Source organism: Sorghum bicolor, chromosome 2 (assembly GCF_000003195.3).
Source record: "Sorghum bicolor cultivar BTx623 chromosome 2, Sorghum_bicolor_NCBIv3, whole genome shotgun sequence".
Lineage (NCBI taxonomy): Eukaryota > Viridiplantae > Streptophyta > Magnoliopsida > Poales > Poaceae > Sorghum > Sorghum bicolor.
In genome coordinates, this window is record NC_012871.2 from 77,093,401 (window position 1) to 77,111,832 (window position 18,432).

Consider the following 18,432-nt stretch of genomic DNA (forward strand, 5'->3'; position numbering starts at 1 on the left):
ACTCTAGGGCAATAAATAAACTAAAATGATAATATAGTCAACTTCAAAGTTAAAACAGAATTATCAAAACCTAATTAAAAGTTAAAACATAATTTCATGTTACTAAATAGTTTAGATTCTTTAACTAGAAATTAAATTAAAAATGATATTTTCGGGCCTTCAGTGATTCTGAAGATCATCAATTAAAAAGTTGGAGATCTCTTGAGTACTAGTAAAAATTTGATATAATAAGGTTTGTCTGAAAATCTAATTTAGGCCTACTACTACAAATCTCACGCAGACTTGCCTTCTCTGTGTCACTATTCACTTTTTTTTTCTCTTCCTGCCTTCCCATTCCCATCTCTCCCTCCCGTCGGCCGGCAGCGTTCAGCTCCCGTCGCTCGTCGGCCAGCAGCAGGGCACCTGTGCGTGGGCCGTGAGCGCGCGGGCGGGCGGCACGGGGCGCCGTTTGGCTAGTACGCGGCACGGGGGCCGGGCGGCGGCGCCGGCGAGCGCGCATCACCCCCACCCACAGACGACTGGGCCGGCCGTCGCTGCTACTTCGGCCCCTTCGCCGGCGACGAGTACCACCAGGTACGCCCTCCCCTCGGTCTTCCCTTCCTGCTGTGCGAAACCGTGCGCCCAAGCCCTAACATACTATTCGCATTCGGATCTGAATCTAATTACATGTGTATATGCATGTATAATGACTACTAACTTAGATGGCTTTGCAAAAATTATCGGGTGTACATGTCTACACCAATGTCCTTTACTGGATCCGCCACAAAGGATTTGTTTTCTTTGTTCAATTGGTTCAAGCTAAGTACATATGTGTGATGGATTCCATAAAAAAACATGTCCACGTGTGATTTGTGAACTCATGTATCCATTAGCTAATGCTTAAAAACAAGTGATCTGTACTTGAGTCTCGCAGTAGGTGTAGCATGATAATATCTGTGATTTGTAGTTCAGTGTTGCAGTTGGTGTTGCATTACTACATGACTTTGATTTCTGATTCGCCTTCGAAAATGACATGGTGGCATTTTTTTGTTGTCCTTTCACTGTTGTATTGTAGATGGATAATTTGCCTAATACTCACTGCTAGTAGAAAACCAAGGAAACTTGATTAGAAAAGGGCAAGACGTTTAATTTGCATAAGACTCACTGCATGACTTCGATTTGTGATGCCAAACATGGGTGTGAAAGGCACTTTAGGTGTGCAGGTATAATGGTATATGTATTAACAGGGCACCAATGCTGAGCTTGCACTGGCTTTGCTAGGACCTTAATCCAGCAAAGTCACAGGAGCAAGGAGATATGGCTATAGAAGTGAGGATTGATGGAAGTAGGATAGCACTCAGATATTTTATCTGAAAAGTTTAGGGTAATAACCGAGAAAGTTGGAATTGATTCTTCGATTTCATTTTTCTTTAGGGAAGTTTCAATCCTATTGTTGAAGCAGTTACCTCTCATATAATGGTGATTAGTTACAGGGGCAAATCTAGGCTTTATATGAAGGTTGTGCATAGTATATGGTAAAAAATAGTCTGTCACTAGCAGAAGGATGTTCTACTGTTCTGTATGTGCACCACCATAGATGATCCTTGTTTCACCCTGATCCTAGTTACCTTTTGTGTATTCTCTGGCGCCTGACACTTTCATATCACTAGTAACTTCTGTGAATGGCACAAGCACAACATATGTTCAGTCTATCAGCCACCAGAAATTTCCTGCACCGGACACCAATTGTAAACTCACATAGATTTGAGGAGCATTTGTTGGGGACTGGTTTTATATTCCATTCTGAGCACAGATCACTTGATTAGCAGAACTATAAAAGAGTTATGAGTGTGCCCCTCTTGGCAAGCATGTTACAGTATCTACCATCTCCGCAAATTGATATCATTCCACACCACTAAACCATTTCTTTTTAATACAAAAAATCTGACTCTGTAGAAGCAAAACATAAGTGTTCCAGAGTTCTTGATACAAAGGTTTCTTGATTAAGAAAAGCACAGGGCTCATCCGTACTAAAACTCCATGATCTTGCGAAACCAAGATAGCATAAAGTTGCAGCTAAAGGAAGGCCTTACCACAAGGTCATCTGGGCGTAATAATTCAGTGGCTCTAGGAACGAGGAACAGAAGGCATGCATAAGTTTCAGTTAAGACTACTATTGATGCAGAACTGTACTTTTATGTGTCTTTTGCCATCTAATAGAGACTACCATTGATGATGAACTGTACTTTTATGTGTCTTTGGCCATCTAATAGAGACTACCATTGATGATGAACTGTACTTTTATGTGTCTTTGGCCATCTATAATCATTTGTTCGTTACCTGTTTTAAATGTATATTCCATCCTTGTGGAGTTAATATTGGGCTGTGTTAAATTTTTCTGATAAACTGTTTATATGTTGAATGGTATTTCATCCTAACTATCTTTATTTTTCCTTCTGTTTGCAACCTCTGAAGTTGTCCGAAGGAAATTTTTCTAGGTGCTGGTTGGAATGGCAAGTACAGCATGCTTTGTGATTGTCAGTAAGAATGACATCCCGATCTATGAGGCAGAAGTTGGATCTGCACCCAAAGTCAGTACCTTGAACTTCATGTACTTCCTATATAATAGGTTCAGATTACAACTATCTGGCTATATCTATAACATTGCATTTTTCTCCAAGATGTGCACCACTTCACTCTGTGATAAATAAACTCTGTTGTGGAAATAGTCAATACTCAATAGACTGACTTAGTATGTTGGATCAGGCTCTTCATATCCATTCTTACTCAGCAAAAACTAAGATATTTAATGGGATGATTTACTTCTCTAAAATTTCTTAAAACTGTGATGTTTCTCACAGTATACAGATATATAAAAGTCTAGCTTTACTTTAGATCCTTCATGGCAGGGATTTCCTTTTTTGTTTTGTTTTTTGAGCAGCATAACCATACTGAATTACTGATTCTATGCCTAATCTTGCCATTTACTTTCTGTGGCAGAAAGAAGATTTGTCTTATCACCATCAGTTTATCCTGCATGCTGCGTTAGATGTTGTTCAGGACCTAGCATGGACCACAAATGCAATGTGAGTATTTCATTAGTTTTGTATTTTGTTGTCGGCTGTGTGCAAAGAATGAAATCGCATCCCAAAGTTATTCTTCTAGTATTTGATGTACCTTTTACCTCACCTAGAAATTTTGATTTTTTACCTTTTTTTTTCCCCAGGTTCCTGAAGTCAGTTGATAGATTCAATGACCTTGTGGTGTCTGTTTATGTAACTGCTGGTCATATCCTTTGAAAAGTGATGATTAAAGATCTTTTGTTCTTTTAAGTGACATTTGGCTATGTATCATTATGTTTGGTTTTCAAAGTTTGACCATAGCAGTATTATATTTTCTTAACTGCAAGTATGACACATACCAGATTCATGTTGCTTCATGACTCACGTAGTGAAGATGGAATAAAAAGCTTTTTTCAAGAGGTCCATGAACTTTACATCAAGGTAAGATAATTACTGCTAATCTACAATCAGGAGACTTTCCCTCACTGTATTCTAGAGTGCTAAGTGCTGGACCCAAGTATGCATTCACTATTCAATTCTGGTGCCTCTGTGTTATCTTCTTTGTGGCACATATCATTTTCAATAGTTCTAGGCATCTTTTGCTCTTCTTTTTATCTGAAAATTTCATGACGATGATGGTGCTAGTTTCGAAAATTGCATGGATTGCTTTTTTCAAAAAAAAAAGAAAAAGAAAAAAGAAATCTGTATCTTTCCTGGAATACACAAGAGAGCTGCATATCATTGCATTAAGATAGGGAAAAGGAAGGCTCATAGCCAATACAAACTCACACCACACCAAACAAATTCTGTATCTTTTGATGCTGATGTATGGTTATGCACAGTTCACATGATGAATTCTAAAATATGCATCAAGCCATCAACCACATTCTAGTTTACAAATCTGCCCTACTCCAACTTACAATTCTCTGTTTGGTTGTATAATAGTATACAGTAAATTTGTTTGCTGCCATGCAGATATTCCTCAACCCGCTTTACCTGCCCGGTTCTCGCATCACATCCTCTCATTTCGATACCAAGGTCAGGGCCCTCGCAAGGAAGTACCTGTAATACGGGCATGGAGGATTTCACAAGCTTTGCCGAAACGCAGGAAGCAGAAGAAGCAGACTGTATCACTCTAGCGCCAATTATTTTTGTGTCATCATCACTTGACTCGCAAGAAATGCTGAAATGGGGTGTCAGTGGCTTACTGCACAACACACAGGTCAAAGCATTCTGTATTTTTTCTTGGCTTTGGCTTGTTATGACCTATGAATCATTTTTCCAGAACAAAATGACTTTTGAGAATTTCTTCCATGCAATTCAAACGTTAATGGATTGTGCTGTACATCACAGACGTATAAAAAGGGTGTTATCTCATTACATGGAAGCATTGCATTACATTGATTCTCTATCTTCGCCCTGTTCCTCAGTAGATATGGAGGCACAAGGCTGTGTGAATTTTGCTTCTCTTTTTACCATTTCCTTTGTTTGATATCATGGCACTAGAGGTACGGTGTATCTGTTCTCCATGCCCTATGCAGAGAGATTACTCGAATGAGATTTGATGAATGAAGGGCCCGTTTGGTGCGGATCCTGCTAGCTTCAGCTTTGGTACTGTAGTGAGGAGCCGGTCGAAGCTACTTTTACCGGCTTCGCCCGCTTCATCTGTTGCTAGTTCATTTTGCCCAAAATGAGACGTGTTGTGTATGAAATGTCCCTTTGCCCCAGGTGTGAGGTGTCCTAACATAAATGCCTGTCCCAATTATGCATATATAAAGTCGATTTGCTCCAGGTCTCACCGGTGATCACTTCCGTCAAGAACAGCATGCTGACACGACGGCCCATCAGCCGTTACGTAAGCCTCCGGTGCTTCCATGACAACAGGTTAAGACCTGCCGGATAGATAAGCTTAGCGTGGAGACTGACCATTGGCACGACGGTTCTCGTGGCTGGTTTAGTTTCGAATTCATCATCAGTCGTTGAAGATAGAAATTTTTTTTTTTACTATGCGACATTACAACCTGACTGACGTGCGTCACCACCTGGTCTACTGGATTTGTTTCCGTACGTGTGCATGCAGGGTGGGTGAACCACCACCAGATGGGAAAAACATATACATGAATATGTTAAGTATATGAAACATCAGAATTTCGCGTGCCTAGGTGTTTGAATATGCAAATAAAGAAAAAAAAACACATGAATCTTAAAAGAATTTTAGGAGCAAATGTATCTTGCATTCTTAATCGACCTAGCTATTCCACTCTACTCCATTGATCAGGCACTAGCTGCTCCTATTAATTCATTGTGTGCCTCGTTCTTTGTGTACATGCTGCCGGTTTTTGGAGGTATAAAAAATCTGTGAAAAGGAGCGCAAAAAAAAGGAAACCAAAATAAATGAGAAATAAAGCAAAAATAAAAAAGGGAAAAAAAAAGAAAATGAACAAATGCCAAACAGCTGAGAGGCCTGGGATTCCTGGAGCGTTTAAGAGAGTAGTTATAGTTTCATTTTGTTTTTCATCTATTACATTACCTCAAATGTTTGGTTTGTTGCTTTTGTAAAGAAAAAAATATATATAAGGTGCTCCCTGGCATTGTATTTACATGCTCTATAGTTATCTATCTACACTACCTCATAGCTGTATAGATTTTTACCCACGTCATGTTATATTCCTCGCATGGTTGATACACGTGATTTAGTTTGTCATTACACTGCTAATCTTCTGATTTTGCTTGTTTCTTGGTTTAGCAGAAATATTGTGGCATGCTTCTGTCTGCCTGCAAGGAGATTGTACGCTACGTTCAGTTATTTTAAGTTAGACTAGGTGAGTGCCCGTGCGTTGCGACGGGAGAACACTCATATCCAGTTGATACCACATAAAATCAATTCAAACAAAGTATTCTATTGAACTTTATGGGAGTACTTTTGTTGTATAGCATCATACACATGTATTTGTTCAAATACAATGTAGCATCATTTGCCTGATTTCATGAGATGATACTAATTGCACAACAGATCCAATGAACACTCTGAACATGTTCGGTTACATCAAACCAAACATAGCCCGTCTAATAATTATTACCTAAAAAAGTATACAACTAATTACATATATTCTAAGATGACTTGCAATTACAATTATAGTTATAACTACTGGTTATGATATAATAATAATCTTTTCTATAACCGGAGAGAAACGCTTCATCCATGATTAGCTAGTCGTGGCACCTGCAGACTCCAGTAAATTGGAATAAGCAACTTTTTCTTTGATACCCGTATTGTCATCCAGAAATTGTATCATGTGTCCTTTGCTTTACTGCAAGTAACAAAATAAATTACTTCAAATCTAGCTAAATTGTTATGAATAAAAATAGGTGAAAAACCATGTTCGAACTGAAGTAAACTCAGTGTAAAAAAGTTGGATAGGCTAAGATGACATAGACATCATTTGTCTGTGTTGTTGGACACCATGCCAATATGGTTGGCATTTAGTGGCTCTCAGGAGCAGTTGGATTGGATGCCACATAGTTCAATCATACCGAAATCCTAGCAAAACCGTATCCTAAAATAGAAGTGCATCTAACATGTGCATAATGCATGAAAATAGAAGATCATAAATCGACAAAATCAATCACAATAACAAAAGAATTGGTGGAGTTCCCATACTTTGAATCCCGTAATAATATCTACCTCTTTAGTACCAATATATATATATATATATATATATATATATATATATATATATATATATATAGTAAAGAGATGTATGCATGCATCATTGGAATGTCTCAGTGTTTTCAAATGCTGCAGTATATCAAAATTGGATAGACCATATATGCATACAAGGAGTGTCTTTTTTAGAACTCAACTGATTGAACATTTTTAGGAAAACACATATTTGTTTATGGCATATTTCACCTTCATGTTCTGGCAGTTCAATTTGTACAAGGAGTTGCCAGTTCCTTCTTACTGCCTGAATCTCGATCATATTGGCAACTAACTTGAGGTCCATATTTGGTGCCACATTTCTCGGCTCTATGAGTTTGGAAGGCTCACCACTATTCTAACAATAAAAATTAGTGCCAACTACCAAGAATTAGCTAGAGACAGTAGACATAAATCAATCTCAGTTCAGGGGCCAATAGAAGTTTACCTGCCAGAACAAAATTATAGGTTCTACCTCTTTAGTACCAAACCAGCCCTATTTACCATAAACTTTTTTATTATCAAACAACATATATTCTTATTTAACCTACATGTTGTTCTTTTGTTATCAACTTTAAAGAGGAAACAATAATGCTACTAAATGATGTATGTTTGAGGGTAGTCATCCGAGGGCGACCAATTAAAAGATCAATTCATATGTGGTCTTTGTGTTATTGCTTTCTTCAGGTTCGTGCATACAGACAAGCTCTATATACAGTAGCAAGAATGTTTTTCATTAAATTATTACAAAACCTCCTAAAAATCAGCAACATCATTGTGAATAGTCTGAACTCTATTTTTTATTTAATCTGCATGCTTGTAGTCCCACTAAAATAAGAAATTTGTCTAAAGAGGGAGGGAGAGTTCATGCAAGTGGAGTTTAAGAAACCTGCACGATAGAAGACTCGCATTCAGTGGTCCTACAACTATATGCACCCTAGTGAAAAATGTCAAAGAGCCAATACCTTAGTTTGTGATTTGCCTGAAGCCTGGAACTCTAACATCGATCACCGATCATATCAGGCTATTCAAACAGAACATACACCCCATCTTGACAACAACCCATTTAAGATTTAACATGGTCGGGGATCATGAATCATGGAAAAAAAATAATAGAAACAAGACATGGACATGTGTAGACCATTGAAAAGAATTCAGCAAGTCATCACTTATATTTATACTGAATATTTTCTTAATGTTTAGGTCTAGGACTATAATGGTATTTCACAAGGGAAAAATGTATTGGATGGGAAACGGTAATATTCCACTTTTCACTGAGGACATTGTCTTGCTTATATTATATGCTCAGTTCGGGAGATGAAGAAGTTCATTACATGTGCACAGGCAATAGTAAAAAAAATACTGCTTACATAGTTGGCTATCGCAAAACAGCTATGTCAAAAGCTCTCGCGCGCTAGAATTCGGCCACAGCTCTGAACAACAGTAGGACGCAATCATGTTCAAACATTTGAAATGCATGGTAAATATTAGGATATTATCTTTCTAATAAAGGTGTGCAGAGAATGCAAATATTTAAATATTTTCTAGTGCTGAGTAAAATATTTAGCAGTAGTACTCTTTAGCATTTCAATTTTAAAGAATCAACTGTAAGCAAGCAAGGAACCCAATTCTAAATCCCATACCTCAAGATGCAGAAAGGATTGAGCCTAGGCCTTTCCTCAGTGGAATACCACCTACACTGCATCCAGAAGGGCTTGAATTTGATGTCCAAAAGGAATACCATCAAACACCTACACCTTTCAAAGCTTGTTGCACGGGACGGATTCTGAATCAAATGATTCTAGGTGAGTACATAAATGGTCCAATACATTAACATCATGTACGACTCATTTCAGAAACTCAAGTAGTTGGTGAAGTAATGACATAAATGGTGGCAAAACTGATGCTTAATAGATAAATAACCATAGAGTGCAAACAATATATATTAAAATTCAACACTAAAAAAAATGCCAATACTTTAGGAAACAAAAGCAAGTACGCTGTTGTTGGCCTATAAAAGATAATTTGGATTTTGGAAAAAAAAAACTAAAAAGAAACTTCTGAATGAAACATGAACTCAGATAACCCATTACTGTAGTATGGGCAGTATAACATTGCCCACGTATTAAATCAAACATTTAGCTATATCAATGGGGATTTGTCACATTGCACATTTCATTCATACACAGAATTGAAATTGTGTATGGCACACTGAAGCATAAAAAATAGATGTAAGATTTCTTTATTCCTCAAAATGTCTAGCATGAAAAGAAATGTTATCTAGAAAAAATGCCAAGATAATAACCTCAAAGCCTAATCAAATAAAGGATATTAGTGAGGTAATCTCTCGTAGCCTCTCCTTCCAGCTAAAATTCTGCCGAACTTTTGCCACCAAATGTCTTGATTGGTAGCATGTAGCCCACATCGGAGAGCTAGCTTCAATAGATTGTGCTCTCAAAGAAGGCCTGCATCAACGAATTGTAGGAGACCGCAACATTACTGAGCATCACATTGGGGAGAAACGCCAGGTTGGAGGGGAGCCGTCCATGCCCCTAGGCCGCACCGCCACTGGGTGGAATGCAGGGGCCGCTGCTGCCGCCTCCATGGAACACAGTCCTCATGGGGCTCGCCACGTGCGTGGCCTTGGGGTGCCCTCCATGCGGGCGAGCAGCTCCGTCGTGGGGCGTCGTAGGCGAGAGCAGCGGGTGATGGCGATGGTGGCGGTGGCAGGCGATGGAGGAGCGAGTGCGACACACGATGGGATCGGGATTTGTAGTGGGGAGCTGCCGAGCTGTGACAAATCAATATCAATAAAAACAAATCAATGGCCGCACCTAGAGGAAGACAAAGAACTTGAAGAAGCTCGACGGCCGCGCGCCCAACGGCGAGGACGACGGCGCGGGCCGCGATTGCGCTCCGGGGACTCGCGTAGGGAGCTGTCGAGCTGTGCAGCGTTGGGAAGCTGGGCGACGGTGACGGCTAGGGCGAGGGCGAGGGCGAGGGCACAGGGGCAGGGGCAGGGGCAGGGGCTACGATTTCTTGGAGCTCTCAGCTGGGCGCGTGGCCAACTGAGAGGGCGACGGCGTGGGCAGCGATTGCGCCCCGTTGCCTCGCGCGGGGAGCTGCGGAGCTGGGCGGCGGCGGCAAGGGCGCAGGGGTCGTGGTTTCTTCGAGGCTTGGAGCTCAGGTCTCAGGTGGATTGGATCTCAGGCCTCAGGTAGACGACGTGGGCGCGTTAACCATGAAAGGGGGGTCGCAACCGAGGGGTGCGGGGGCGGGAGCCAAGATCGCGGGAGGGGGGCGATAACCGCCCGGAGACGATGACCTTCGGCTTGTAGAGATTTAGATCCTGCGGCCCTCTTCCTTACCTTTGACAGCTAGCAGATTATTTTTTTTCTTCTTCTTTGCAGCAGGTTCCACAACCGTCTCTCTTGCCAAGATCGACTGATCGATCAGCTGCTTGCCATACATATATCCGTGCGTGTTCCGCGCACGAGAGCGCACATGATTGGCGTGGCTTGAGTTGACCACATTTGCGCTGACCTCAACTTACGGCAACAGATAATGCAGTGATGACATGCAAACTTGTTTACTGCATTGTTCAGAACTGCAGATTAACCTAATCTAATCTCGTGTATACAGCTACGTACTATAATACTAACCTAATCTCGTATTACAGCCACTACGCTATCCTCTACCCCGTATTGTAGTATTGGTTCGAATATATTGTGCTTCGTGCACAGTTTAATTAACCACATCGTCGCCGTGTGCACACAGGGGTTTACCGAGCATACTACTGTAGTACAAAATTGCAGCTAACCTGCAGCCTCGTGCAGAATGAGATGTTCAAACATACTGTACTGCATGCATGCAGCTACAGCAAGCATGGCATGGGACTCGATCAGCAGCGCCGCACCAGTTCCCGGCACTACTCCAGTAGCTCGTCGGCAAAAGATGCTCCGGCTGCTCGCCGTCGCTGCGGTGGCCGTGTCTCCCTGTCGAGCCAGCTGGTGCCGCTGCCCTCCGTGAGCAGGTGGTGGCGGCCGTTCTCCGTGCCACCGCAGACAGCGCGCCGAGCACCACCACCAGCTGCTGGCAAAGGGACAACATCAACATGCATCATGTTCAACTTCGGGGACTCCAACTCCGACACCGGCAACCTCGTCGCCGGCGCGGGCTTCCGGCTGCACCGCCCCGTGGGGCGCCGCTTCTTCGGCAAGCCCAGCGGCCGCTTCTCCGACGGCCGCCTCTACATCGACTTCATCTGTACGTACGTAGTACATCATGCATGCTCTGACGATGATATATCTCCGTTGAGTTTGCAACATATTGATTGATTGATTGGCTACGTCACGTGTGCATGCATGCCTTGACTTGACGCTTGCATTGACGTTGTGCGCGCGTGCACTGTGCAACACGTGCACGATCGAACGATGGTGTCAGGTGAGAGGCTAGGGCTGGATCACCTGAGCCCCTACCTGGAGTCATCGGGCGTGAGCTTCCGGCACGGCGCCAACTTCGCCGTGGCAGGTGCGATGACCGGCGCCGGGGAGTGCGCCCCAGCCAGAGCCAGTTCAGCCTGGCGACGCAGGTGCGGCAGTTCCGGCACTTCAAGTCCCGGACGGCGGATCTCCTCAAGCTAGGACTCGGGCCCGGCATCACCGTGGAGGAGTTCGAGTGTACACCTTGGACATCGGCCAGAACGACATCCAGGACGCCTAGCCTTATTCCGCGCCAACCTCTCGCCGGAGCGCATCATGGAGATCGAGCATCGTCCCGGCCATCGTAACACGACGGATTAGAAACGCTCTCACGGTACCGTCTCGCCACCATGCATATGGCAAGGCAATTGGCACCAAACGCCTGCCTCTCTGCCTCGTCGTACGTTCTTCTTTCGTTCGTCGCCATGCACAACGACGACACGGCCCTGGCTTCCTGTCCAATGACTTGCATGCAGATGGTGCACGAGGCCGGCGGGCGCAAGTTGGTGGTCTACAACACGGGGCCACTGGGGTGCCTGCCCAGCACGCTGGCGCGGCGGCGAGGCGCCGGCAATGGCACCGGCGAGCTTGACCACGCGGGCTGCCTCGCCGGCCGGCCACAACCGCGTCGCCAGGGCCTTCAACGCGCGGCTCGGCCGCCTCTGCAGCGACCTGCGCGCCGAGCTCGCCAACGCCACTGTGGTGTGCGTCGACATGTACGCCGTCAAGTACGGCCTCTTCGCCAACCACACGGAGCACGGTGAGGCCGGCCGCCGGCCGGATCATGTAGCTTCGTAGTGTTTCCGTTCAGGCTAGATCCGGCGACCGAGAAAGATCCGTTCATCTGTCTCCATCTCGTGGTGGTTTCGTCAGGATTCATTGAGCCGCTGACGGCGTGCTGCGGCGCGCCGTACAATACAATTACGAGGCTGGGAAGGCGTGCGGGAGCCCCAAGGTGAAGAAAGCGTGCGCCGATGGCGACCGGCGCATCGTCTGGGACGGGCTGCACTACACGGAGGCGGCCAACAGGATCGTCGCCGACAAGGTGATGTCAGCGGAGTACAGCGACCCTCCGCTTCAGCTGCAAACGCTCTGCGACTCTCACAGATTTTGAGCACACCAAACAATTAATGTAACGAAAACATCGCGTGCCGATTCATCCCGTTATTGCTGCAGACGCTGCAACTGACATGACCAACCTCAACTGCTGATTATCCAAGGAGCTGCTATGTTCGCTTGAGCTTATTCAACAGTGTTTTTCTCTCACAACAAATCAGCGAACAAAGACCTTCAGCCATACCCTAGTAGTATGAACTAGCAGGTTAGAAACAACATTCAGAGTACATAAATGGATAGAATAATCATTCTCCTAACAGCAAAAGTGAGCAACTGAGATGCAACAATACCAACATACACTAGTAACTAGTACTGTAACCAATAGAAGACTCTTATTACTCTCTTCCCATTCTGCCCCCATGTCCCAGGAGTTACATTTAGGACTAAATCTCTAACCAGTACAAATAACAAAAGCTCTGACCCTGATTTCTCTAATTATTATTGCTAACACACCCTTAAATCACCATAACTTACAGGATTGACCTACTTGTACACCATTTAAGTACATTTTGGACCAAGCAGAGACCAAAAGTAATTTTACAACAAAAAACAGGACCACGAATGATCTGGGATGCAATCGCTGCAATCCAGTGCGCCATGGAATTCCCAACAACCAGCACAGGGAGCTCAAAACAGTTGTTATTCTCGCGGCCTAGCAAGCCACAGAGAACTTAGAGCACGCAACCGTGAAAAGTAGTCATGGATGGCAAGAAGAGCACGAGAAGCCTGTCGGATCGTTAGAATACGCTGCATTTGATGCAATGTCTGTTGTCGCAGGTTGTCAGCCTGCAGAAATAGAACATAATTACTCTTCAAAACTAATGCAAGAAAACCAAATAAACAGTATACAGGTGACTGCCTAAAACCACATAGGTTGTTCAATGACAACATATTGCCCACAAAGGATACAAGGAGACGCTCTTACCTGGCGAAGAAAATTCTCGAGCGTCCCAAGTTTGCCCATGGCCATGGCCATCTGACCCATGTAGTTTGCCACATTTCCTGAAGAACCTGATGGACCAAGAGATCCAGCCAAAGTCTCTGCCAAAGATTGCTGCAGTGCTTCCATGCCCTGTGACAGTGCATCCTCTGCCTGCTGGGAAGATTGCTGGAGGTTGTTCAAACCCAGCATTTGCTGCTCGGTTAGGGGCTCGAGGTGATTCGCTAGGAGCTGAAATTTTCCATTATGCAGAGAAATCAGCAATCTTACATTTCCAATGAGGGCACAGAAAAAAAAAAGAGCCTGAGAATGCATACTTCACACACCTTTAAAAGTTCAGATGGACGAAAACCCCCAAGCCACAGGAAGCACCTTTCAGCAGGTGTCTTCCACATGCCTGAAAGTATATGAAATACATCAGCCTTCGCAGCAACACCTTTGACCTTGAATATTTCATCATAATGTGCCATTATGCCATCTACAATAAGTCGTAGATCACTGTCACTTGCATGAGCATTCACTGCAGTCCTCAACTCATTTATCTGCTTATTTTGGTCCTCTAGCCATCTAGCATATTCTATGTCAAAAGTCAATGCTCCTGCAAGGACAAGTTTATAATTTCAGATGCACTTCTAATGATAAAAATAGCACTCAATCAAGATAGATTAATTAAATCCAGAAACACATAGAGCCACACAGATATAACAAATTAAAATATTACCATTTCCACTCATGGCATGGGTTTGGTCTCCAGAGCTGGAAATGAAGATTCCCTGAAAGTAATATTCAAAGAGAGTCAAAATAACAGCACAAAGGTACTATTTCCCAAGCACTCAATAAACATACATGCAATGCAACCAAGAATTACCTGCTGGCGAGCTTTCTGGAGTTCCTGCTCCAGTTGTGCAAGTTTCAGCTTACTGCTCTCCAGCTGCTGCACATATGCCTTCACCAAATAAAAAAGAAACACGTTAGGCTTTTACTTTTTTAGTGGCCCAATAAGAACTGAAAAGGAATAACTTGTAGAAACTATGCTACTATTTAACACAATCAAATTGCATACGCATGGACAATTAAAAATTTAGTGGAGTCTGTATTGCATGAAGAAACAGGCTTTTGCCTGTTGCATTTGAGTCGAATCTTAAATGCCAATTGCCCATTTATTAAACATCACAGAAAAGAAAACAGACTCATAACAATATGAAACTACAGTACATAACATGCAGTTCAGCATATCAGCAAAAATAACATATAAAATTAGATAACCAGCTTATTTTGGTTACATAACTACTAGTCATGTGTGTTTCCAAATAATACTTTACTCAAGCTAAAAAAAGAACATCTCAATGTACTTAATAAGGGTGAAATTTAGTGATACCTTTTTCCTCAGCCGACTTTTTCTTGCTGCCTCACGATTTTGGGCAAGCCGTCGCATTGTCTAAGATATGAAAATTCACAAATGCAATTAGTAACTGGCAATACAAGGTTACATAAGAACTTGAGAAAAAGGAACCACAATATTACCTTTTGGTCCAGAGGTTTGTCAGACCTGTCGGACCTATCTGAAGAATTAGAAGGTAGAACCGCACCACTTCCATTCTCCATCTGTAAAAAAATGTTAAACATAAATATAACATTAGTTAGGCGTTCAAAATATCTCAACTTATAGAGATGTGTGTCAGTGATAGTTTTTTTTTAGGAGAACAGTGATGGATTTTTCAAGGTTTAATGTGAATATCTCTATAGAGGGAGATGATATCTTAAGCAGATTACTCTACTCCAGTAATTTGATGCCTCAGAATATTAAGCAATTATATTCAACATTTTGGTAGGCATGGTGTGATAGACTTAAGGTACTAGCATAGTCGTATATACTATTTAGTACTTTAGTGTGAGAAGAATATATGGAAATATATAGATTTGATGCTCCAATGGCTGGGGCCAACTTCGAAATATCCACTGAAAAGAATACGATGAACTCTGTGAACATCAAAATCAAGAAAGAAAAAAGAATTACCCTCTGATTCTTGTCGATGTCGTCTAAAACGATTGATGTGTCAGTCCTTGAGCTAGCATCAGCCATCACTAGGCCTCAAGAGCATCGATCACCAGGAGACAGCAAATCACTTTGCTCTCTCCTTTCCAGTTGCAAGGTGATGAGCGGTCTAGTGTTTCACAGGATTGACCGATGCCGAAAACTATTCATGCAGTCAAAAGAGAAGATTACTTTGTTAATAAATCATCAGTAGCTTTGTCCTAGCTGGGATATCATCTCATACAAGTAATGACACACAGTACATACACACTTTGGCAGCTTACTTGTTTCCAAGACGGTAGTACGATCTCAGGATTCATTGCAATCATACGACCTGCAGGGAAAAAGGGGGGCCCTTCTATATTAGGAAACTTAAGTACGATTCCAAAGTTAACACATGGGTACAAAAAAACACGCGTGCACGTTGGTGTACTGGTGTGGATACGAAGGTCCAGCTCCAGCCCCCAGCAAGCGGAGGGGGGCAATCACCCAGACGGACCACACAGCAACTAGCGGGCGATGCTACAGCTACCACACCAGTGGCGGTCACTGCACGGGGGAGATGTGGCCTGTGGGGGCACCGCGCTGGGGCAGGGCAGGGCATAGGGGGGTTACGGTTGAATTGAACTCCCCCTCTTTAAAGAAAATTACCGTGTGAGCTGTTTTCGAGCGAGAAGAAATCCACTGCTGTTACTAGGCTACCAAGCGCGAAGCAACAAGAATCGCAAATTGGACGGAGGTGGGGGGGGGGGGGTCCGAGGATTTGGGCTTAATTACTGGCACGGAAGAACGGACCCCGCAGAGCAAGGCTAGCAAGAAGAAGAATCCATCCAATTGCGAGGTGGAAGCAAGCTAGGGCGTCCTTACCTAGTAGAAGGAGAAGCGAGGAAACCAACTGGAGTCAGTCTAGACGGATCTGCACGGACGAATTGATTCGAATGGCGGCGGGCGCGAGGGCTGGCTCGGCTGTAGGAGCTGCAACTGCAAGCCCGGAGGAGGCTGGAGAAGTGGGGAGGGGAGGGGAGGGGAACGGAACGGAAGCGAAGCGAAGCAAAAATGAAGAAGACTGCGGTGCGGCGGGCGGGGTGGGCGCAGCCGCAGACGACAGACGTGCGTGTGCGTGCAGCAGACCAGCTGTAGCAGTGTGAGGGACGGCAGGTAGCCGTCCGTTGGGGAGATGGCGGCCGTCGAAGCTGCATCGGACGGCTGGGAACCGGACAGCCCGCCAACGCTGACTTGTTCCCTCTCGAGTCCCGTCCCGTGCCGTCCCTTCCCTTCCCTTCCCCCAGACGCTCTAGCTCTCTCTCTCTCTCTCTCTCTCTGCTTGTCTTGGCACGGCGAGCGGCGAACTGATGAATCTCCGAATCGCACAGGTGAGGTGAGTTCGTTCCATTTCCGCAATCGAACAGGAGCTTGCATTCGCATCGAGCAGTGATCGTCGTGAGAATTGGTAAGCACACACACAAAAAAAAAAAAAAAAACTCTTGCAGCAGCAGCAGCAGCAGCAAAGCGACAGGTGGAAATCGTGGTGAGAATTGAATTGGTAAGCGAAAAGGGAAGGGACGGGAGGGAGCATGATGTGAAGCGTACGTACCGTGTGCGATCGGCGGTGGGGGGGCATGCCCGGGCGGAGGAGTCGACCAAGGTCTTGGAGAGACGGCGGGGCCGAGGCTGGTGTGGGTGTGTGGCCGGTGGGGGAGACCAAAAACAACCCACCCCAGCGCCCGAATCCGGCGGTCGTACCGAGGGCAGAGACGACACCTGCCTGGCTGGCGGCGGAGGAGCCGCGGGCGGGCGATTTGGGTCGTGGGTGACCAACCAACCAGATGAGAGGGAAGCTTCCAGAAGCCGCGTGCCTGGCTTTGCGGTGCGGGTTGTGCTGCTGCAGCTGTTGGCTCTGCACGACCGCACCGCAGGGGAGGGGAAGCAACAAGCAAGGCAAAAGTGGTGGTGGCGGCCGTGGACTCGGCGCACGGGGATGGGATGCAAAGGTCAGGTGGGCGGTGTGGGTCCCCCCTGGTTCGAGTGGCCTCTAGTGGCGTGGCTGGCGTTGGTTGGCTGGCGTGGCGTGACGTGATGAAATGGAGGATTAGGTGGGCCGGCCGCCCCCCGCTCGCTTTCCTCACCAACCCAACCCCAACTCCGCCGCAGCGCGCGCACCTGGCTGAAACCACTCAACTGTGGCTGCACCTTTGATCACGGCCGGCCGGGCGGGCAAGTCAAGGAAGGGCCTGGCCGTTTCCGGCGGCTAATAAACGGATATGAATTGAAAGCGATTGGCCGTTTGCGCAGCCAAAGCCAAAGGTGGAAGGATGACTGGACGCCAACGCCACCCAAGCGCTTGCCGCGAAACCTGTGAGAGCCTTCTTTTAGTTATTACCTACCGTAGACAAATGCCTCGCCAACGTTAACGTCATCACGGGTTCAAGCAAGACCAGAGTATATGATACAGTACATAGGAGTAGTTTGGGAGATCATGTCTTGTTTAGTTTAATCATAAATTAACTAGACTTAAAAGAATCGTCTCGCAAACTACACTTAAATTGTGTAATTATTTTTTTATCTATATTTAATGTTTTATACACGTGTCGTAAGATTCGATGTGATGTAAAATCTTAAAAAAAATGACTTTTAGGTTGAACTAAACAAGGCCTCAATCAAAGTGCAGCATGTTGGGCCGGGCAAGTCCTGCAGCCTGCAAGCACATCAGTCTAGGGACCGTTTTAGGCTGCGTGCGCGTCCAGACCCCAGTGACGACCGGCCGGCCGTCGCCCGTTCCATTCAATTTGTTCCTGCATGGCTGCTGCATGCACCGTGCTTATTCGTTCACCAGATAGGTTTTATTAGTTGCTCAGACCACAACGGGGGTGTAGCTCATATGGTAGAGCGCTCGCTTCGCATGCGAGAGGCACGGGGTTCGATTCCCCGCACCTCCACCTCTTTTTCTTTAACCAGCCTTTTTTGTTGATACTGTTTTTCTTTTGTAACCAGTCTCTTTTTCTTTAACCAGCCTTTTTGTTGATACTGTTTTTCTTTTGTAACCAGTCTTTTTGTTGATCTGTTTTTTAATTTCCTTTTTGTTTTTTTTAAGCAGCCTTTTGTTGATACTTTTTTTTTGT

General features: G+C 44.6%; 2 protein-coding genes and 1 non-coding gene across 9 annotated transcripts; 2 read left to right on the top strand and 1 right to left on the bottom strand.

The window, feature by feature from the left end:
• On the top strand, positions 285 to 4,441 carry LOC8084957 (trafficking protein particle complex subunit 2). 2 transcript variants are annotated; one of them, XM_002461198.2, is made up of 6 exons: positions 285 to 573; positions 2,455 to 2,570; positions 2,980 to 3,065; positions 3,206 to 3,267; positions 3,397 to 3,482; positions 4,017 to 4,441. In XM_002461198.2, exons 2-6 carry the CDS (start codon positions 2,490 to 2,492, stop codon positions 4,107 to 4,109), a joined length of 408 nt encoding a protein of 135 aa, XP_002461243.1. In that variant the 5' UTR covers positions 285 to 573; positions 2,455 to 2,489; the 3' UTR covers positions 4,110 to 4,441. The 2 variants fall into 2 exon arrangements, with proteins under 2 accessions (XP_002461243.1, XP_021307902.1); XM_021452227.1 differs by lacking the exon at positions 285 to 573 and adding an exon at positions 1,988 to 2,142.
• On the bottom strand, positions 12,545 to 17,269 carry LOC110432943 (transcription factor TGA2.1). 6 transcript variants are annotated; one of them, XM_021454241.1, is made up of 10 exons: positions 16,908 to 17,269; positions 15,598 to 15,647; positions 15,296 to 15,476; positions 14,803 to 14,883; positions 14,657 to 14,716; positions 14,147 to 14,224; positions 14,000 to 14,051; positions 13,605 to 13,876; positions 13,264 to 13,509; positions 12,545 to 13,124 (listed from the first exon to the last, which is right to left on the bottom strand). In XM_021454241.1, the coding sequence occupies exons 3-10, from the start codon at positions 15,359 to 15,361 to the stop codon at positions 12,978 to 12,980; spliced, it is 1,002 nt and encodes a 333-aa protein (XP_021309916.1). In that variant the 5' UTR covers positions 15,362 to 15,476; positions 15,598 to 15,647; positions 16,908 to 17,269; the 3' UTR covers positions 12,545 to 12,977. The 6 variants fall into 6 exon arrangements, with proteins under 6 accessions (XP_021309916.1, XP_021309920.1, XP_021309918.1 ...); XM_021454245.1 differs by having other exon boundaries at positions 15,585 to 15,647; positions 16,908 to 17,262; XM_021454243.1 differs by having other exon boundaries at positions 15,581 to 15,647; positions 16,908 to 17,262.
• On the top strand, positions 18,177 to 18,249 carry TRNAA-CGC. The gene has a single exon. It is a non-coding gene; the product is annotated as a tRNA-Ala (tRNA).

Bases quoted from the DNA above. Each gene is read 5' to 3' on its own strand.
- LOC8084957 (XM_002461198.2), top strand. From the start codon at position 2,490: ATGGCAAGTACAGCATGCTTTGTGATTGTCAGTAAGAATGACATCCCG. The intron at 2,571-2,979 runs GTCAGTACCTTG...TTTCTGTGGCAG, and splicing joins AAGTTGGATCTGCACCCAAA to AAAGAAGATTTGTCTTATCA. The intron at 3,268-3,396 runs ATATCCTTTGAA...CAAGTATGACAC, and splicing joins TGTTTATGTAACTGCTGGTC to ATACCAGATTCATGTTGCTT.
- LOC110432943 (XM_021454241.1), bottom strand. From the start codon at position 15,361: ATGGCTGATGCTAGCTCAAGGACTGACACATCAATCGTTTTAGACGAC. The intron at 14,884-15,295 runs GTAATTCTTTTT...ATTTTTTTACAG, and splicing joins ACATCGACAAGAATCAGAGG to ATGGAGAATGGAAGTGGTGC. The intron at 14,225-14,656 runs GTATCACTAAAT...TATTTGGTGAAG, and splicing joins AAAGTCGGCTGAGGAAAAAG to GCATATGTGCAGCAGCTGGA.